The 22902-nt window shown below is 43.7% G+C and overlaps 1 protein-coding gene across 1 annotated transcript in view; it reads right to left on the reverse strand.

Moving 5' to 3' along the window:
• The window catches only part of LOC144817928 (putative tetratricopeptide repeat protein 41), a 391161-nt gene that overhangs the window by 30633 nt on the left and 337626 nt on the right, over positions 1-22902 (reverse strand). Inside the window, exon 13 of the mRNA XM_078674882.1 lies at positions 14164-14297. Within this exon, the coding sequence (XP_078531008.1) occupies positions 14164-14297 (134 nt within the window). The remainder of the gene's footprint in view (positions 1-14163; positions 14298-22902) is intronic.

Below are 22902 nucleotides of genomic sequence, written 5' to 3' on the forward strand. Positions count from 1 at the left end.
CTGACTTACTTTTCCTAACTGAATCATGGCTCTTATGTTGCTGGAAGCTGTACCACCAGACTATTAAACCATCACATAGACAAAAGAGCATGCAGCTTAGCCATCATAATTAAGGAAACAATAACTATCACCAAATTTGACTATGCTTCCTTACAAGGTTGCGGGCCCTCCTTGTCGGATGCAACTTCTTTACAGAGCACCATCCAGCAATAAGACATTTCCAGTCACCTTTATAGGCAAAGTTTGAAACCTACTAAGTATTTAAACCTATGCATCTTTGGTTATTTGTGTATATGGTTTGACGCACCTAATATGCCCCAGCCCAGAATAATCATCACAGGCCAAGACAGGCACAACCTACAGCAACTCATTCCTAAACCAACATACATTGCCGGACACACCTTAGATGTAATTTGTGGTAACACAGACGTACTCACATTCCAAAGGGTTACACTGGTCACATAGTCAGGCCATCACCTGGTTCTCTTCCAACAGAAGACACACAAACTCACCTCAGCAAAACTCAGTTTACCTGCCACTATATCTCAACCTTGAAATAAGCTGAATTTGGAAGTCCTATAACTCACTTCCAACACCGATCTGGACACAACAAACTCAGTTCAAAACTTCTATGGATGGCTCCATGAAGCTTTTGATATATCAATCACACAGAAAACATTGAAACATGACAAAAGAAAAAAGATTCCTTGCACGAACGCAGACTTCAAAAATATAAAATAGCAATCGCAAAGCTTGAGTGGACCTTGCTCAAAACAAACAACCTTCAAGACAGAATACAACACAAACATAAGAGATCGTGCAAGGCATCAATCAATAAACTTTAAAAAAGCTACTGCACAATTACAATCCACAACACAAAATGTACCAATACATTTTTTTAATACTCAATGAATTTCACAACCAAAAATGCACTAAAAGGATGTATTGTATTTTGCAGGAATTTTGTGCGAAACTGCCAAGTCATTACAGAGCCAAAGCAGGCATAATGGATTCATATATATTTTTTAAACCCAACATTTTTTGCATTTTGTAATATATACATATGCCACTGCATGACAATAGTAAGAAATGCAGAAGCAGAAATCTTCAAGACAAGAATAAGAAGAACAAAGATGTGTGGTACGTAAAATGCAAATAATTAGAATGTTGTGGGAAAAGTAGTACACATACACATGGCCAAGAAGAATAATATCAGAACATACAATGGATAAATCCCACTTCGTACAAGGTTAACTGTCAGCAAGCTCCTGAACCATAAAGGATTCAAGTAATGCATCCCATTCCAGAGATGGGGGGAGCTTCCGCAAACCCTGGTACTCCTCCCTAGGCAAGGCACCACTTTCAGCCTCTTCCAATAGCAGGACTTCCTCCCACCAGTGAGAGACATGGGGCACCACAGGGGACTTCCAGCATCTCATGAGGAGGCGCTTAGACAACAAAAGAAATACATCTTGAAAACGCGGCTTCACCTTGGAGCTCTTTGGTCTTGGGTATAATCCCAGCACACATTACTCCACTGTGTGCCAGTGGTCCAACTCAGTCAAATTTACCAAAGCAAGCTGGTTAGCCACCCAATAAAAAGTCAATGAAGAACAGTCCCATAACATATGTAGAAGATCTGCATCCGGTGAGTGCCAACGGGAGAAGACAGAAGTCACAGTGGGGAAAATAGAGCGCAGTCTCTTTAGCATGAGGTAGGCCCTATGTTGGATTCATACTTTACAATGAAAAAAAAACCTGCTCAAACCCAAACCCACTTCTAAGAAGCCCTTCCAGGAAAAGGTTAATACAGCCTCTGCTCTTTTTCAAAGGACCATCACCAAAAGAATTTCAGGATCTTGTCACAGCTGCCAGCCGGTTGCACTGTTATGTTATGTTTATTTGTAAAGTGCACTATCATCTGCATGGGTATCCAAGCGCTGAGCAAGTGTGTTTGTGTAGTCCTTCCTTATGGTAGGTTGGTTAATTAGAAAGCCAGGTCTTCAGCTTCTTGCGGAATTCTAGAAGAAATAAGGATGCTCTGATGTGGAGTGAGAGGCCATTCTACGCTGTAGGAGCATTGTAAGAGAATTCCAGTCCTCCTGATCTGATTCTGTGTATCCGTGGGATGTGTGCAAGTAGGAGTCCTCTGGAGGTGTGTGGGTGGTTGATGGAAAGAGATGCAACTGTTTAGGTGGTTGGGGCCTAAGCTTGTAGTGCCTTGAACATGTGTATGAGGATTTTGAAGTGGATGTATTTGTGTATCGGGAGCCATTGGAGCTCCCTGATGTTTTGTATGATGAGATTTTTATATGGGAGGTTGAGGGTGAGTCTGATGGTGAGTTCTGGATGTTGTGTAGTCTTCTAGTGAGTTGTGTGGTGATCCCATCATAGAGGATGTTCCCATAGACCAACTTACTTGTGACTCAGATGATTGACAGCATTTCTGGTGTTGCTTGGGAGGTATTTGAAGATCTTGCTCAGCATCTCCAAGGTGCGGAAGCAGGAAGTAGTGACGGCTTTGACTTGGAGATCATGTTCAGTTTCTGTTCATATTTTTTCAAGGGTTCTTGGCATGGGTGCTGGGTGTGGGTGTGAATTCAGCTGGCCAACAGTTTGAATCCCAAGGTGAGGTGTTTTTGTCAAAGACACTACTTCTGTCTTGTGATTGTTGAGCTTGAGACAATTGGTTTTCATCCAATTAGCGACTTTGGTTATGCAGACAGTGAACTTATTTTTTTATTGGGGGACTTGTCTGAGAGGGAGAGTTTTGTGCCTTTGGTGTAGGAGTAGGAGAGGATGTTGATGGTGTGTGGATGGATGATGTTGGCCAGAGGGATCATGTATGTGTTTAAGATGGTGGACCTGAGTGATGAACCTTGTAGCTCTCTGCCGATACGTTTGTGGGCAACCAAGGAGTAAGGTGCAAGAAATGAAATGGCCACCATTACTGTTTACTGTGAAAAATTGGAGGTGTTAGGGAAATGAAATAAAAGAGTGATATAATGGGGCAGCAGAAAGGCATGCTGTCCCACTAGATTTAGAGACTTGGTGTCCTTTTGACACCCTCGAAATTGCATTCTCAATTTGCGATTCTCTAATTGAATGTTTAGGCCCATAGGAATGAATGGGGAGGTATTCCTTAATTGTGAATCGCAATTTGGGATTTGCAATTAAGGAATATGTAGGATTCGCAAAATTATTTGCAAATCCTACATACATAGCGTTTTGCGAATCTCAAATAGCGATTCTCTAAAAATCGCTATTTGAGAATCGCAAATGTATCCTTTGATACATATGCCCCTAGGTGCCTAAAGGATAATTACTGGGAAGAAAGTAAATGTATTTTTTTAATGAACATTTACGATCTTGCAGGACTCTTGTGCGATTGTGAATAGTAAAAAGGAGTAGATGAGTTCTCAATACACTTCATTAGTAGGAATGCATACTGTGGTCATTGTTTTTGAGAGGAAGTGTTTGAGACATAACTACTGTGATGATTACAAGGTTACATTTTTATTTTTAATTGTTATGATCCTGCAAGACTTTCGCGAGATCGTGAATAGAAGAAAGGAGTAGGTGAGGTATGAATACACTCTGCTGTGCACACTTATTATCCAGTCTTACTGGAGATGGTGTTTATAATACTCTACTATTTATGCTCATTGGTTTGAGTAGAGTTAAGGCTCATCCAAACAGCCTACTATGCACACCCATCAGCTGTGATAGAGGTCTGAAAGCTGTGCCCAGTCCCTCCCCACATCATAATACGCACACCTATCATTACAGGGAGTGGTCTCGACAGAGAGGCCAGTCCCTCCGCTCACTCTACTATGCACACCTGTCATATGAGAGAGAGGTCTGAAAGGAGAGGCCATTCCCTCTCCACACCCTACTACACATACCAATCATTATAGAGAGAGATGTCACCAGAGTGGCCAGCCACACACACCCTACGAAGCATATCCGTCATCTGAGAGAGAGATCTGAAAGCAGAGGGCAGTTGCTCCCCACACCCTACTACGCACAACCATCATCTGAGAGAAATGTCTGAAAGGAGAGGCCAGTCCACCCACACACTTTACTACACACACAAGTGATCTGAGAGAGAGATCTGACGGAAGAGGTCCCTCCATCCACAGACCATACTACACACACCTGTGATCTGAGAGAGAGGTCTGAAAGGAGAGGCCAGTCTTTCCCAACACCCCACTACACATAACTCTCATGTAAGAGATGGATCTCAGTGGACATGATACTCTGTCCCACATACTACTATTTCCCTACAACTTTGTTGACAATCCCAGGAGAGTACCTCACAAGCATCAGGGAGTATAGCTTGCTACATGGATACGTGCGATCTCGCAAGAGGTTCACGAGACCCTGATGGAAAATTACAGGGCCTACCACAAGGTGTTTTACAATCCCATGAGAGTCTTGCAAGATTTTAATGGGGAGAAGTAGAGATAAAGGGCCAAGACTCAGCCAATAGTTACCATTATTATTACATAATAATAATAATAATAATAATATGAAATTTATAATGCGCTCAGCTTACCCAGGGGCGTCCCGGCGCAACAGACCAGAAGGGGAAACTCAGCTAATCACTACTGTGGAAACAAGTGGGTCTTAAGGAGTTTCCTAAATGGTAGGATCTTGGGCTCTGAGCGAATCCTGAGGGGCAGAGAGTTCCAAAGAGACGCCACCTGTACCGAGAAACGCCTGCCCCCAGAACGAGCTTTTCTTACTCTCGCTGACTGCAAAAGGTGTTTTTGGTCCGAGCGCAGCAGACGTGGAGGTTTATAGGGACGGGCCATATTAGCAAGGATAGGGGGGCCTTTGCCATGTAAAATCTTATGGGCTGTACATAGCGCCTTAAATTTCACCCGCTCCTTCACGGGGAGCCAGTGAAGCGCTCTGAGGGCAGGAGCAGCAGACTGCCGTCTGGGAACATCCATAAGGATTCTCGCAGCTGCATTTTGCACCTGTTGGAGGGTTTTGAAGGTCGCTTCGGGGGCACCAAGAAACAGCGCATTCCCATAATCGAGCCTCGATAGAATTAGGCCACGTATCAACAGCTTCCTTGCTGGATCAGGAAGCAAAGGTAGCACCTTTCGGGCTGATTTCAGTAAGCCAAAGCAAACTCCTGCGGTCTTCCTGGCATGAGTCCTAAAGGACAGATCTTCTTCCAACCATACTCCCAAGGACTTGATCTCCTTCTTGGGGGATGGTGGGTCGCCAAGAGACCGAGGCCAACAGGTTGCAATGATGGAGGGACTGGGATTGCCCAGGAGCATCAGCTCGGTTTTACCTCCATTGAGCTTTAAGGCAGAGATAGACATCCAACGATAAACATTGGCGAGGCAATCGTGTAAAACCTCGGGTTGTTCCGCCAGCTGAGTGAGGCCAACCACCAGCTGAGTATCATCAGCGTAACTGATGATCTTCACCCCCGAGGGGGCGACCACTCTTTCAAGTGGAGTCATGTATATATTAAATAGAGTAGGGCTCAACGATGAGCCCTGCGGGACTCCACATTGCAGAGGGATTAGGGCAGATTGCTCTGACCCTTCCCAGACTTGGTAGAAACGGTCAGAGAGAAAGGATCCCAACCATTTCAGGGCCGTCCCTGAGACACCTACCTCTGACAGACGTTGGAGGAGCACTTGATGACTCACAGTGTCAAAGGCAGCACTCAAGTCCAGGAGGATCACTGCCACTGACCCTCCTGTATCCAGAGTGCTCCTTGCCTCCTCCACTACTGCCAGCAAGGCAGTGTCTGTTCCATGGCCGGGACGGAAACCGGTCTGGGAGTCTCCTAGCAGGTGGTTAGACTCAAGATGGTGAGAGAGCTGACGGTTAACCAGCTTCTCTGCAATTTTCGAAAATCCAGGCAGAAGTGAAATTGGCCTAAAGTTGGACAAGTTGGATGAGTCCATTCCTGGCTTTTTTAATAAGGCCTTCACCACAGCCTTTTTCCATCTCTGGGGCACTATACCCTGCGTGAGTGAAAGGTTCAAGAGGTCAGTCAGAGGAGTTGACAAGGTGTTAGCCACAAGTTTGAGATGTTTTATGGGGACTGGGTCACTCGGGGAGCCACTCTTCATCTCTAACAGGACTTTTATGACCTCCTCTTCCGAGAAAGGGCCAAAGGATGCTAGCTCAATCAGTCGACTTGTAGGGCTAGTAACCGGTTCATCGATTTGAGGGATAGTAGGTAAGGAGGATAATATTTTCTCTATTTTAGAGTGGAAGAAGCTGGCCAGTTCCTCACATTTTTCTTTGGGATTATCATGCAACACTGGAGGGACCGGGGCTTTCAGAAGTTCCTTGAAGATTTTAAAAGATTCTCCTGAAGAATTGCTAGCTCTCTCGATCCGATCGCTATAGAAAATCTTTTTAGCGTCCTTCAGTGCGCTTTTATATTTCCTTAGCTCCCTTTTATAATTGGCCCGGCTTTCTTCCGTCCGCTCTCTCCTCCAGGCACGTTCAAGCCTTTTACAAGAGGTTCTGATACACCCAAGTTCGGGGGTATACCAGGGGGCAGAGCCAGTTCTTCTCTCCCTGACAAGCCTCCTTTTATTTGGGATCAGTGAGTCCAGAGAGTTGGTGAGCCATTCGCCCAAGAGCTGGTCAGCAGTGTTAGGGTCATCTGTGAGGTGAGGACAGGTTCTAGATAGCTGTTCCGCCCAACTGTCCACCGGGAGCTTCGACCAGAGTCGTTCCACAGTATGTTGTCTAGGAGCGGGGTCTCTGTGGTTCCCCCGCAGCCAGCTAAACGGAACAAGGTGGTGATCAGTCCAGGGGAGAGCCAGCATCTGGAGAGCCTGCAGGTTCACTGAGTTAGCAAAAACTGCATCAAGCTGATGACCTCTGTTATGGGTAGCTCCCATATTAACAAGATGTAGGTCCAATGCACCAAGCGAGCTTAAAAGCTCCCTTGCCACTACGTCATTGGGGTCGTCAAAATTAAAATTGAAGTCCCCAAGGGTGAAAAAATTGGACGAGGCAGCAGCCAGTGGGATTACAGCCTCCATGAAGGAGTCCACGAAATTCCCTAGAGTAGCAGGAGGCCGATACACAAGGAGGCCAGAGACAGAGACAGTGGAGGAGATGCAAAGGGTGAACTGACAACTTTCAGCGTTGTTGATGCCACAGTCTACTGCTTTGCATACAAATATGTCTCTGTAAACAATAGCCACTCCACCCCCTCTCCCATCCGGCCTATCAAGATGGAACATGAGGTATCCCGAGGGGAGAGCGTTGACAATGTCAGGGTCGGAACCTGCAGTCAGCCACGTTTCCGTCAGGAATAAAACATCCAGACTATGGTCCAAAAGGAGGGAATGAACCTCGGTGGTATGACAGGGCAATGATCTGCAATTAAGCAGTGCCATAGTAAGTGAATTAGGGTTCTTGCGAGTATTGTACGGGCGACAATCAAGACAATGTTTAAAAACGGAGCCCTCAGCCCAATTATTGCTGCAGCTGGGGTGTCTAGGCGGGCGTATAGCAAGCAATGTGTCCCGTGAGTACCTATAACAGGGAATCTGAGGGCAAGAGGAGTTTAGCAGAGTGGTATGCCCAGGGCCCGTCTGGGCCCGGATGGGCACAGACGGGCTTGACTCTGGCGAAACTCCGGCGACAGTCCGGCGATGACGCTGCGTGATGACGCTGCGCGTCAGCATGGCTGGCTTTATGTTCGCCGAGCGCGGGACACTAGAGCGCTACCTGCGCCGCCTGCAATGTCCCCCCTCCCAAGATGGCCACCAACACGAGACAGTGGGCAGGGACCCGCTAAAACGCGGTGCTTTGACCAAATTTAGGTGAGAGTAAGGTGGCAGCAATGCGGGTGTGCGAGTGGCCCTAATTTAAAAACAGGGTAAAACGGAGTAACTCAAATTAAAATAAAGGACAAAAACGGGACGTTTTTAAAAGTAAATTACAGCAGCAGCTAGCAGCAGAAAAGCGGTAAGTGCAAGGCTGACCTAACACTAATGGTCAAGATGTTAAGGGTGCTCACCTGAAGTTGCCTGGCTTTATGCTCGCCGAGCGCGGGACACTAGAGCGCTACCTGCGCCGCCTGCAATGTCCCCCCTCCCAAGATGGCCACCAACACGAGACAGTGGGCAGGGACCCGCTAAAACGCGGTGCTTTGACCAAATTTAGGTGAGAGTAAGGTGGCAGCAATGCGGGTGTGCGAGTGGTTAAAGAAATGCTGTGATGTGTTTGCGTGCATAACCAGACATAGTTCACACTGTTCTTGGTGAATGCATTTGGAACTGAGACAAAATGGTGACTTCAGATGCATAAAATAAACTGCTCTAAGTTTAGGTAATTTAAAATATACTTTATGACCTGTGTTGAGGAGTGTCAGTAAGAGCACTACTGTTAGTAAGCTTATTCTATACAAGGTTTTGTGAGTCAAAAGCTGTTTGTGGAGGTGCATGCTTTTTCGTATACGTTTTGAGAGGTAGAGTTTAGAATGTAGAGAGATATCACCAAGTGTTGGATGTTGTGGTAAAAATTGAAACGTTCGATCTGTATGTAGTTCAGAAATTATAAAACAAAAAATCTGCAATCTGTTACTACAAGGCCTAGTGTTTTTATGAACCCTATTAGATGTTTGTATGGAGATATTGCTATTGCTAGAGTAAAACACCGTTCTCACTGATGAGAAATGTGGGTCTAGAGGAATGTGCTTCTTTATAAACTGTTGTGGAACCATATTTAATGGCATGTTATCATTTATTTGTAAAGAAGAAAAGTGCATTACACTGGGCGAGAGTGTGAAATGTTTCAGAAGAAAAGAATAACAAGTTACTTGTGCATTAGATATAAACATGTGATTGTGCATGAAAAACATAGAAATGTTTACAAAATATACTGATGCATCACTGTTATAAATTATTGACCTATATGTAACTTTTATCTTTTTGGTTCCTGTAATTCTGGGAAAATCACTTAATGGAACTGGTGCTTATGTAAAGCGCTCCGATAACTTTGCACCATTTTTAAATTGATAAAATAAAAGAACGAACAGCAGAAGGGGTGTTTGGAAAAAGTCCCAGAAAGAGAATGAAAACAGTATTGAACCATGGGCTGATAAGAGAAACACACAGAGGACCAACAGGAAATAGTATGCTACAGCCAATAGAAATGGAGGAGAAATAAGTGGAAAGCACAACAACAAATGAAAATCAAGGATAGGATGTAAGCCTCTTGTAAGACTTATATTAAATACAATAGATTTCACAAGTACAGCGCAAGCTCTGTGCAGGCAAAACCTAATCACAAGCACAGTGCAAGCACAGTGCAGGGGAAACCTAAAAAGGGACATGCTGCAATCCATAATGCTAATAATGGAGAATCTGTTTTAGAGAACAACATTTTTTCTCAGTGTCACTAAATGTCACTTTAAAGGCAGACACCACCCAGAAAAGGGAGCTAGGAGCTTTGAGGCCAGCAGCACAATGTTGTCAAGGGGTATCAACATAGTATTGGGTATATAACTTTAGGTGTACAGTTGAATGATGGTACTTTCACATTGAGATGATGGTCTAGCAAACTCTTTTTCCACTAAAGTGTTTGGATAATTTAGTTAGATGCTCGTGGGCGGGAACTAGTGATGTATTGCTTCCCTTCGGTTCTCTGACAAACTGGCAACATGCTATGCTGCACTGAGTACAAGGAGAACAGAGCCCACTGGCTGCTTTTGACAGGGTGCAGGAAGGACTACACTGAAATCTGGGGCATGCATTATTCACAGGACAGGGTCATTTGCTCATAGAGTGCTTTCTGTGCCTGGTCCCTCTGCTACCGCTGTTTAGTGATGTGCTGCTTCCAGCAGGACAGCGATTGCTGCAGGGTGAGCTCGGGTTCCAGATTCCGAACGAGGGCTGCCATGGCAGGGACAGGCTGACAGCAGCTAACACTAGGTGTGCAAGCAGTGCCATAAACATAGTAAAAGAACTACGCATACTTGTTTTTCACCCTCGGTCACGTGATGAAGAGTCACTTGCTTTAATTAATAACTCTGTGACCATGTTTAAATGGTAAATGTTCTTTATAAAAACAAAATATTGAACTATGCCAAAGGCAGTAAAGATTACAATCTAAGACTTATGAATTTAGATGACATTAAAAGAAAATATTATGTAGATTTTGGACTCATTTAAAATATACATTTTTATATCTCTGGGATAATCTTTGGACTTGTTTTACTTTGCTATATATATATTATAATTCTCAATAACGTTTACGTTTCGTGTAAATGTTATTGTGAAACAGAACATGCAGGACATGCGGCTAGGAATATGTAAGTGCTAAAAAGTGTAATTGTATTAGTTGAGAAGCTTCCCTCAGTAGTCTGCTACAATTTGCATTAGTCTCTCATTTGATTCAGCAGCACATGGCTCGGGGAGAACAACTGCACCCTGTGGGGAATCTTCTAGCCAATGTTATTCTTGGGCTGTTCCACTTGCCCACAGACAACAGATTTAAAAGTAGAGGCAACAGACAACAAGCCTTGTGGTTAAAAGTCACAATAAAGCTGCATTGAACTGCAATGGGAATGGGAACAGAGCTTTCCATGCAGCAGGTGAGAGAGGATGATATAGTAAGTACATCAAAGAACAAATATACCAGCGGGCAGCCCAGTGAGGCTCATGTTCTTACCTGAAAACTCTGCGCAATGCTTTTTTGCTGTGTATCACAATGATAGCATAACAACAGGGGCTCAGGTATGAAAGTGAGGCTTGGAGAATGATGAACTCCAAGCCTCATGGAATAAATGAAAGTTGCAGAAACAAGAGAACGAGGTGCAAACTGGAGAGAAAGCATACTAGAATGTTGACCTTTGTCAACAACAAAACAGCCACAGGGAGAATATAAAGAGCAGAAGACAACCAAAACAAGCACAGCAGATGCCATGCTGTGCATTCAAAAGCTTTTAAAAAAAAGTCCCACTAAGTGAATTAAAACAGTACTTGGGCCATGGGAGACTGATGAGAGAAACACATGAGGAAGAACAGTAAATAGTATGCTATAGCCAATAGAAATGGAAGAAACGTAAGTGGCAAGCACAGGAACCAATGAAAAGCAAGCCCCTTTTAAGATTTATATTGAATACAATAGATTTCACAAGTGCAAGCGCTGTGCAGGCGAAACCTCAAAAAAGGTAACAGTACAAACAACATACATATTGAAAGTATAGGGTAGCTCTGAAAAGAGCTTCTTTTAATTAACATTTTTTAACAACTGTATTTCTTTGTGGTTTTTAACAAGTATTACTTTTTTGTATGTGTTTTTAAAAAGGGTACAACAAAAACAAGAAATTGGGAGTAAACAAAAAAACATCTCCTTCAAAACAAAGAGCAGAAAAAAACTAGGAAACAATTTTTTTTTTAACTACTGCTTAGGTTGCCATTTATGATCCTAGACAAGCCTCTCCCATGCACCCCTGTTTGTCTCAGAAGAAAACATTGTCTCCATGCATAAGCAGCAAAAAAGGGCTTTGTTCTTTGGCAAATTGCAGCTCTTGCCCCTAGATGGCAAACTTGGAACAATTCTAGCTATCTATACAGCTCCAAGAGATGGCGATCACAAACATAAAACATTCCTAAATTCTATTCCCACATACTGAGTTGGGTGGGAGGTCATTGACATTTGTCTTCTCACAGGACTCAGCGAAGTGCCAGGGGTCCACACGACATAACACCACAAGATACCACTGGCACACAATACTACAGAAAATAGCTACTAAATGGCATATATGTCTCCTTTGCTATAGTGGAGTATACCTCAGCTCACCGAGTTGTGGAGAGCACCCAACATAATCAAATAGATGGATGCCTAATGATATGGTTTATGACTGGTGGGGGATCTGTATGACAATAATAAACTAAGTTCACTTTCGTCCTACAACTGACATATATTGTTCCCTCTGGGCAGTTTCCAACCAAAAATGCACCGATCAGGATGATAAAGAGGATCTGGTCTGATGGAATGAAGAGCATCCTTCACATCTGGTACTAGAGACAATATTTGGGTTGATCACGAGTAGGGGTGAAATGATGGGTTATACTTGGCGCTGAGAGGAATGACTATGAATGCTCTCCATGCTCTGCGTGAAGTCTGGTTGGAAGACTTAGGCAAGGACCTGATGGACCTAGAATGGCGGGGAATCTTAGGGTAAACTGAAACATTCAATATAATGCACTGCACATACTTGACTCCCAGTTGGCTACACATATTGCACCCATTAGTCCCTGACAAATGCTTCAGATGCAGTTTTGGAAATGCTGACTTGATGCATATAATCTGAAGGTGCTCCAGGATTCACATGTACAGAACTAACGTAATACACTATGTAACTGTTGATAGGTACCACACTAACAATTTGTCCCATGGGATGCCTAGAAGGCTTATAAAAGAATACAAAGAAGAACACAATTGAATGCATATTTGCTGACCTCTCATTGTTACTGCCCAAATGACAACTTGCAGTGGCCTGAGAATCAGACAGCCTACTGCGCATAACATACTGGAGGAGCAATCTACTCAGGTGGGCAGAGGTGGAAAACAAAATACTGACAACATAGCAGGATATGTTTGGGAAAATTTGTTCGTATAATGGGTTGTGATACAATAATCCTTAAACACACAGAGGAAGACAATGATAAACCACCTGAAATAGCATGTAGGGTAGAGTCCCATAAGGATACCCCTCCTATTCTCTGTGAAAGGTTCCTCGGCCGTAATGACCAGGAGGCTCAGTAAGAAGCACACAGGCTATTAGGAGTGCAAGTGTTCACATGCACTCGATTCCTTGAAGTAATGGGTGTCAAAAGTCTTCATGTCTATAGCATTACACATTTTCATGATTAGTTAGACACAGATTTGCCACTAGTTCCTCAGACTGCCAAGTTGAACCATTACATCTTTCTTTTTTCTGGCCTGCCTTGTGGAAAGAAATTCTTGTTAACTATACAGACTTAATGCCTAATTACGATTTCGGTGGTTGGACCGCAACCATCCCGTTGGTGGTTGTCCAACCAACCTTTCTGTCTGATTGTTGTATTTGGATGGTGGCGGTCGGACCAACATCAGCCTGATGCCACACCCCTGCCACCGCCAGGATCCTGCATATCAACAGTGCGGTGGTCGGATGAGAACCAAGGAATGGCAGCAGTGCAGAGGCAGGCACCACCGTTTGTATTACGATGTCCAATTACCACAACCTTTTCATGGTGGGAACCCCGCCATGGGTACTAAGTAGCCCCAAACAGGGCTGTCAGAGCCCCTTGAAAAGTATGCCTGGGAACAGATGTACTGCTCACCTTCCATGGTACTGACCTCTGTGCACCGTGTGCCATGCACGACATGGTGCATGGCACATGGTACACAGACATCCAGGAGGTGCTGCACAGACATCCATGGCTGCGGCATGCCCCTGCCGAATTCGGACCGCCATCCCCGAAGTTCAATCGTAGAAATGAGATCCGACTTCCGCGTGAACATCGGGCGGTGTCCCGACCGCCACAATAGCTGTCGGCGGCCTGACCCCTGGAATCCTAATCAGACCCTCAGTCTGATTTACAATATTCTAAAATGCATATTCAGCAGCATTAGATGCCTACGCCCTAGTTTCCTACACTTGAGGTCTTTTTGACCTTTTGATCAGCATCTCAGATAGGTCCCAGCTCCAAGTATCTAGAATAACCAGCATTTAACCTACGTCAATACTGGTCCATCTCTTCTGCCTGGAAACAATACTAACTCTTCTTTTGCAAATCACCAGCATTGCCTTTGTGAGGATGATCATCATCTAAGGATGGTTCAAACGGTGAAGTGCACTGTAAATGCAGGATCATTTACTCATTTATTTAACTTACTGAAGACAATAATTAGCTAATGTCTTCATGGCAATTAGGCCTCTTTTATTAAATGGATAGGAGAATTGAGAGGAAGATCCTCTTTTGCATAAATATGGAGACCCAAACAGTCAGAAGTCATCTGTGGAAAAATAAATGCCCTTTTTTATAAGCATATAGATCTGCTTCAGTTAGAGACTGATTTGTAGTAAACTGTTTGTAGTTTAAATCCCCAAAACATTGTAGGTCACATGCAGTTTTTCTAATGTTTTGCAGAATTGATTCATACCCAGTTTGTACAAAGTTGTGCTGAGGCTCAGCTTGAGCTGCTTCTTGTCTTCTGAAAAAGCCTTCAAGAGCTCTGTTTCTTCTTTTATTTTGACCACTTGTCTATAGTTTTCAACAGCAAGTCTTTTATGGAAACTGGATCAAAAAACCATAACATGGATAAGTTTGATGCTGTTAAATGACCAACGATTTCCTATTATATCAAAGCTATACATGTAACATGCCTGGGATCAACAACCTTATGTTTGTACAAATGTGAATAAACATTGACAAAGCCAATAAGCTTTTTATAAGGGGAACTCACACACAGACACCTCCCCCCAACATCGACACATCATCCCATGCCAACCCATACATATTATCACTGTCCACAAATTGTTTGCGTAGCTACAGAGGACCAATTTGCAGCTGAAGGACACTCCAAAAACATAATAGTTACAATGGTTTTTTTATACAGTTTTTAGTATTTCTCGTAGCACAATTCACTAGTACTCAATGGGTCAGATAAACGTACATTGATTTGCTAAAAGTGGTCATAATTTGGTATATCTAGTTTGTACATTGAGAATCGGCCTATGTACTACTTGGTTGGTTCGCAAAATACTGAATCGCAGTGAGTCGCAGTTTAACCTACCTCATGAATATTTATGATGTAGGTTGTAAATTGTGACCCGCTATGATTTGCTGCCACCACAGGAACGTTTAAATAAAGCAAACTTTTTTTGAATACTAAGCAATGGTACAAATGGTAAAAATTGTCAGCATTCACAAAAGAGATGGGGTGCGTTGGTGATATCTTCTCTCTATATTGCGAATGTGTTATCACTTCTTTGGGGAGTTTGTAAAATGGTAATATTTTGAGACCAAAATCCATTATACATACCATAAGGAATCAATATTTGGAAGCGATGCCCTAACCATGCCCCTTCCAAATACTGATTCGGTATGGTTTCCTAAAACCATTTAGCAATTTGGTCATCTGTTACCAATCGCTAAATGGGTTTAGTACATTTGAAAAACACAATTACTGATCTCAAACCCTGCGATTGTCCGAATAGCTGATTTTGCAACCAGTAAGTGCATTCGTACATCTGACCCAATGCACCCACTTTGGGTGCATGACAGGCAGAATTGGACAGGGTATGAACCTGTAATGTGCATGTCTCATATCATGGCCCCTTCTTTTACCTTCCCCCAAGACATTATTTAGTGCACAACACATAGCAATGTGTTTCTGTGGCCCAGCTCTTCTATACTGTCTCTCCCCCCACTCAGAGGACGTACTATATCATGCTGAGTTTTATGCTTATTAAGTTAACATTAACAAAGTACACAGCAGCCAATATGAATATATCACTTTATGTTCACAGTATCCGGGGGGGGGGGCAATGCATATTGTGCCTCTGAGTTTGCCATTTATAATGCTTTTTATTTTTAAACGTATGTTTTGCAAAAAAAACCATATATAAATATATATATAACCTACTGGCGGTCGCCAGTAGGTAGTTATAGTTAGGACCTAGTTACCATAGGAAAATGGCAACATTATATTCCCAATAACTTTGGCGCCGATTGACGAATCTTCGCGAAATTTTCAAAACTAATTCTTTGTTGAGATCAGCTCCTTTGTTCAAAGTTTGGGGGTGATTCGTCAAGGGGGGGCCGAGAAAAAGGGGGGTCCCAAAACGTGTTTTTTCAATGTTAATTTCCTTAGGAAACTTTAGACAAGGCTACAGGTCGAGCGGGTGAACGGAATTACCCCAAACTTGGTCTAGAAAGCACGCTTTTGTTTATTTGGTGTAAATCCGTTCAGTAGTTTTTGAGAAATATCGAAATTTACAGATATCGATATTTGGGAATTCTGCCATCTGATTGGCTGAGGAGTAACAAGTATGAGCTTGCTGCTGATTGGCTGCGAGCGGTTGCAACTAGGAAGTGTTGGCCGCCATTTTGTGATTCTGTTGAAGCGAGTAAGGGGAAAAAAGGGAGAAAAAAGTGGGAAAGAGGAGGGTAGGAGCACTGTGAGGTTTGTAGGGTAGGTAGGGTGTGCTATAGAGGGAGTGTGAAGCAAAGTTTTAATCCCTACTGGTGTGAAAGTGCTGTTTTGCCCACTGTGAGATGGTGCTGAAGTGAGGTGCCAGTACACTCTGGGATGAAACCGTAAGCTGAGTGGTCGGTAGCATACTGGCAGAACCGAAGTATTGTGAAAGTGCTGTTTTGTGTAGCGTGATGTGATCCAGAGGTAAAGTACTGCTAAACTCGGGGATAAAACAGTGCGCCTAAACTGTGAGCTGAGTGCTGTAAACTGATGTGCTCTGGGCGGTGTATCATACTGGCCGAAGTGAAGTATTTACCCCTACCGGTGTGAAAGTGCTGTTTTGCCCAGTGTGAGATGGTGCGGAGGTTAGGATGATGGTACACTCGGGGATGAAAGTGTGTGCCTAAGCTGTGAGTTGAGTACTCTGTAGTCTACTGGCAGAAGCAAAGTATTTAACCTTACCGGTTTGAAAGTGCTGTTTTGTCTAGAGTGAGATGGTGCAGAGGTGAGGCACCGCTAAACTCGAGGATGAAACCTTGCGCCTAAACTGTGAGCTGAGTGCTGTAAACTAATGTGCTCTGGGCGGTGTAGCATACTGGCTGTTGTAGCATATGTTTGCAGGTGGTGTTAGAAGTCGTGAATTTATTGCTGCGAAGTGATGTGCTGTGGACGCTGTAGTATACTGGCCGCTGTAGCATACCTGTGTAAGTAGTGTTAGTGTGCTTTTATTCTATACAGGGAGTGTGAAACAAACTACTCATTCCTATTGGTCTGAAGAGTCAAATGTAGTGTTTTAGGAAGCAGGAATAAAGGAATAATTGTGAAGAATATAATGCAGAATGGTGCAATGCAAGAGAAGGAAAATGGTAAAATGAGTTGTGTCTAAGAAAGTGGTTGTGGGTAATAAAGGCATGGAGTTTGAAACTTATATAGAAAGTGTCTTTATTTAAGTGCCATAATTGGACCCACTGGTGCAAGAGCTATTGTATCCAGCTGATGCAAAGTTGAACCACTTCTGCTGTTTTCAAACGTAAGTTCCAGCATCGGTGAATTGTATATTACATGTTACAGTTGCATGTGAATTAAACAATAGTTATTACACTTGAATGACTCTACAGTCTATAAAGAAAATAAAGGTAGGTTATGATTACTACATGTATCGTTTAAGAAAAGAAAGAAATAAAAAATAAATAGCAAAATGTAGTCATCAAACTTTTTATGTACATTGACAGTGCTTTTTTGTAACAGAAAATGATCAACAGTAGAATAGCTATCAATCTGTGGTACAGTAGATTCAATGTGGTGCGTGTCAGAATTGGTACTAGTTCTACCCACAGTGGATGAATACAAACCTGAATGTGTGATGAACCTGGATGAATGTGACCCACAGAATAGCTATTAGACATGAATAAATACATTGTAAAATGAAAATAAAGGTAGTTTACGATTCCCACAATGTGCCAACCAGTTCCTAAACAAAGTCGTCTTTTTACATTTTTATTGTGATGTTCTGAGCAGAGGCTGACTGTGACCAGGCCGGTCCGCAAGAAGTGGCACCTGAAGACATTAAAGACTGGTGGACTGTTCTACCCCCGTCACCTTCTTTCCTTGGTCCCCAACGGGAGGATTGGTCATGGGAAGCCGATCGGAATCCAGCTGAAGAGAACGAGTTCTGTTCCTTTAACTGGGCGTTCTACTGTGCTGAAGACACACCCCCTAAAAATGTCATAGGAAGATCACTGGTTAAGAACCAAGAAGAACACGGCGTAGCGTGCGATGTCACAGACGTGAAGACCGAAGGAGCAGAGGCGGTAACAGAGAGGAGACTAAATCTACCCGAAGGCAGCGAGAAGCGGCAGACCGAAGAAGACGAGCATCCGGAGGAAGCTGTGACAGGAGGCCAACGTTCCTTCTCATCCTCGAGCCACGCTCCTGGGAGAGCGTGGCTTTATCATGTACAGGACCGGGTCGTGGGCTGGGTAGGGAGGCGGGGCGTCCTTGAGTGCCAAAAGGAGTTTTGTTTCCTTTAGCCCGATACTCACGTACCCCCTCCCCCAACCCCATTTCTTTTTTTTCTTCCTGTACACTGGCCATGATCCCTCGAACGTTAGAGTGCACTAGTGTCCACGTGTGAAACAGGTGTTTCCTCACCCCCGGCCCTATTATTGGTACCCAGAGAAAACGGCTTCACTGACAGCCTCTCTTCTGTTTTTCTGTTACTCTCTTCGGACCCCACCTTGTCCGTGAGAAAAACGAGGGATACTAAGAAGAGAAGACCCGGCTGCCACCATATCTAGAACTCCTTCCTCCATCACGGATCCAGCCCGATTTGCAGAAGAGAGACTAACTAGTCGCAAAAGGCGAATATTGAAAATAATAAAACCTTACCTATCTCGAGTTGGTCTTCGCCTACTTCATTCCACGCCCCCACACTGACTTTGAGTAAAATTGTGTGAAAGGGCTTTGTGAATAACAGGCAGGCAGAGAGGTGTGTGCACAAAGAATAGACGTGGTTTCTAAATGGGTGTCGGGTTTAAGCTAATTTATGAAGTAAATAGCGTATTTGCATAGGCCATACATCACCGATTCCTGGTTAGACTGGAGGCGTGACGGGGAATAATGAGGATAGAGTTAAAATGTCTGAGTATACTTAGAAAGTTATTATATAAAAGTGGTAGGATTGAAGTGTATTATGAAAAATTTAAAGGAAAAAGTCAAAAATGATGGAAAAAAATCCATTCAAGAATAATGTGAGTTTCTTACAAGTCTTGGAGATTCCAGTCCAGAAGTTCTTCCGCGGCTTGAGATGCATAATGTTCCAAGAGGCTATTGTTGCCATCGTGTGAGAAAAGCGAAGCAATCCAATTCATATCCTCGAAGGGACAGTAATGTTCCTCGAATGTTGGAGCGGTAATTTGAATGGGCATGCAATCTGCGATGTTGTGAAATGTCGCATGTTGCAGGAGATCTTTCGCGGCTGTGCAGAAATCCCATTCCGCCGCAATTCCTTTTAGCATTGCATTCGCCATTGCTCCTCTGCCAGAACAATCACGTGCATGGTTTTCAAGATACTCCATTACCTGCTGGATATCTGGAGAGATTGTTGAGATATTGGCAAGGCATACATCCATTCACCAGTCGAATGGGCAAGTTTTGCAATCAAACGATGGTTGTACGCATATTGCATAAGTGTAGATAAATGTTATGTTGTAGCTAGCTCCGATAATAGAGGCAGGTAACCGAAAAGTGTTTCCATTTTTTTACAGTATTGATGTAGCTTGGTGTAGAGGAGTATTTTGTCTGATATAGTTGTTACCATAGAGAGCGTAGCTATTTCGAGAAGTAGAATTAGTAGTAGGATGGCCGCAAAGAGGGTGAGAATTATGGGCACTGTTCCTGTTATTCCAGAGATGATGGAAAGAATGTCTGAATGTAGTCTGGTATTAAAAGAAGAGCAGTTTGAAAGCGTGTTAGAAGGCTGTAGGAGATCGTGTTAAAAAAGTGTTCCAGACCTTGAGTGTGACATGTGTTGTAAATTAAGTAACAATTCACAAAGTATGATTGGCGGTTCGTATTTAAAAGGGAGTGTATTCTATTTGAAGTTCATGGTATCTGCAGTCGATAAACTTCTTTTGCAGAGTGATGGAGACTTCTGTTCTGAACAAAGGGGCTTTTAGTTTGGTTTGTTTCTTGAAATGTGTTTTCAAACTAGGAATTGTAGGCCAAGTTGAAGTTTGGGAGTTAGTTTGTGTGGGTGGGAATAGATATTGCCACAGGAAGTTACTGTGTTTAAAACAGTAAGTACAAGCGGTATGCCAGCTCTCGTTCCGTAGGAGTGTATGTTATTGAGAAGCAGATTACTGTTGTTAGAAAGCTGTGTGAATGTTAGTCGGATTGTGGGAGTTGGCGTGCTTTTAAGAAAGGACGCAAGGTTGGGGCTATGAGCTTAGAAGCGTCGTGTAGTTGGACATTCTTGGATAATAATGAATGACTGCCATTGTGGTCGCACTATTTACCTGTGAGAAAAACGTTTGTATGCTCTTTAAGACAGCGATATGTAAATGGAATAAACCCACTGCTTGTGAATAAACGTGCTACCTTATATAATGACATTCAAAATGACAAACAACATGTGCACGCAGCAGACACAATGACACTATATACTGAGGGAACCGTGGCTAGCCTTGTATACAAACTAAACATGGCATGATGCCTCTGCCTCACTATACAGAATGCGGGGAGAGATGAGAACAAAGTATGTGCGAAGGTGGCAAGTAATTCTTGATTATAAAAGTATACAATGCAAAGTCTTGAGGGGATGTAACGGACAGACTTGAGTATGCAGAGCACAGACATGTACATGTCAACATACACTGTTGGTCCATTGAGTGAAAAGGACAGTGGACGCAACCATGATAGTACAGTCAGTAGGGAAGATTACGGAATGGCAGTGCATACGTGCCTCCCCAAATGTTTAGGCATGTGGGCTGGCTCGGCATACGCAAGGCTAGCGTAGGGGTATGAATAAAAGGCACGTTTCTTTGTGTGTGGTTCTCTTTCAGATTGGCAAACATGGCTGCCAGGTCTGCGCAGCTTACACCGCCACGAGGCTGACGCTGTGAGCGAAGGTGGGTGCGTGAATGATGCTCTCAGCCTGCTGGTACTCAGAAACCATCATGGCCGCTGTGACGCATATATGCCCCACAGTTCACCTTTCGACTCCGCTGTATGTGAAAGAGGGCCCACCACAAGCTAGCGGAAGGTCTTGGGCCAAGGTCTGTGAGCTCGGAAGGCTCCTGAGATTAACACTGGCTACCGCGACACAGGCACACAGAGCCCAGCCTGAGGCCTAGGAGTGTGGAGTGCTCTGTATAATAGTAACAAAGTAGTCCGACAGGTACCGACAGTGGAACGGTGTTTTTGCTACCATACTGGGTGATGCTAGAACTGTATCTGAGAGTGGAGATGAAGGTACTCCCTTCGAACAGCTGCAACCAACTCTAGGTCTCAACAGTGGAACGGTATTTTTGATACCATAGTTGGCGATTGTAAAAATGTATCTGAGAGTGGAGAGGCAGGTACTCCCTTCGACCAGCTGCAACCAACTCTGGGTCCCAACAGTGGAACGGTGTCTTGATCCCATAATGGATGATGTCCGATAATACCTGCTGCTTGCTTTTCACAGAACTCCCTCCGTTGAGGTGCATCACACTCTGTGCTTCTGTAGATCACTGCTGTACAGGATTATTGGGCTTTGTTGGCTGTAGTTGCTGGACTATAGCGCAGTACAGCAGGTCCGAACAATGAAACGGGGTCTTGATTCTATGATTGAGGATGTCAGAAGTTAAAGTCTGTGATGATTTTGGTGTACCCCCTCCGATCAGGTGCAACAAACTCTAGGTCCGAACAGTGGAACGGTGTCTTGATCCCACAATGGAAGATGTTAGAACTGCATCTGAGAGTGGAGAGGGAGGTACTCCCTTTGATCAGGTGGAACCAACTCTTGGTTCCAACAGTGGAACGGTGTCTTGATTCCACAATGCAAGATATCCGATATTACATTCTGCTTGGTTTTCAGAGAACTCCCTCCGTTGAGGTGCATCAGACTCTGTGCTTGTGTAGCTAACTGCTGCACATGACTATTGTGCTTAGTTGACACCAGTCAATGGAGTACACCGCGGTACAGCAGGTCCAAACAGTGAAACAAGGTCTTAATTCTATGATTGAGGATGTCAGAAGTTAAAGTGTGTGATGATTTTTGTGTATAGCTTCTGATGAGGCACAACCAACTCTAGGTACCAACAGTGGAATGGTGTCTTGATCTCTCAATGGACGATGTTAGAAGTGGATCTGAGAGTGGAGATGAAGGTACTCTCTTCGAGTAGGTGTAAAAAACTCTAGGTCCTAACAGTGGAATGATGTCTTGATCACACAATAGACGATGTCCGATATTATCTGTTGCTGGTTTTTCACAGAACTCCGTCTGTTGAGGTGCATCAGATTCTGTGCTTCTGTAGTTAAGTGCTGCACATAGTTATTGGGCTTAGTTGACTGCTATCGCTGGAATACACCGCTGTACAGCAGGTCCAAACAGATCAAATGGGGTCTTAATTAGATATGATTGAGAAGTTGAGATGTTAGAAGTTACAGTTTGTGAATATTTCTGTGTACCCCCTCCGATGAGGTGCAAACAACTCTAGGTCCCAACAGTGGAATGGTGTGTTGATCCCAAAATGGATGATGTTAGAACTGTATCTGAGAGTGGAGATGGAGGTATTCCCTTCTACCAGCTGCAACCAACTCTATGTTCCAAAAGTAGAACGGTGTGTTGACTCCAAATGGACGATGTTAGAACTGCATTTGAGAGTGGAGATGAAGGTACTCTCTTTGATCAGGTTCATCCAACTCTAGGTCTCAACTGTGGAACGGTGTCTTGATCCCACAATGGATGATGTCCAATATTACCTGCTGCTTGCTTTTCTCAGAAGTTCGTGTGTTGAGGTGCATCACAGTCTGTGCTTCCATAGCTAACTGCTTCACATGATTATTGGGCTTGGTTGACAGTAGTCGATGGAGTATACTGTGGTACAGCAGGTGCAAACAGTGAAATGGGGTCTTGATTCTATGATTGAGGATGTCATAAGTTAAAGTCAGTGATGATTTCTGTGTACCCCCTCTGATCAGGTGCAACCAATTCCGTGC

The sequence above is a fragment of the Lissotriton helveticus genome, chromosome 1_1 (genome assembly GCF_964261635.1).
Source record: "Lissotriton helveticus chromosome 1_1, aLisHel1.1, whole genome shotgun sequence".
Lineage (NCBI taxonomy): Eukaryota > Metazoa > Chordata > Amphibia > Caudata > Salamandridae > Lissotriton > Lissotriton helveticus.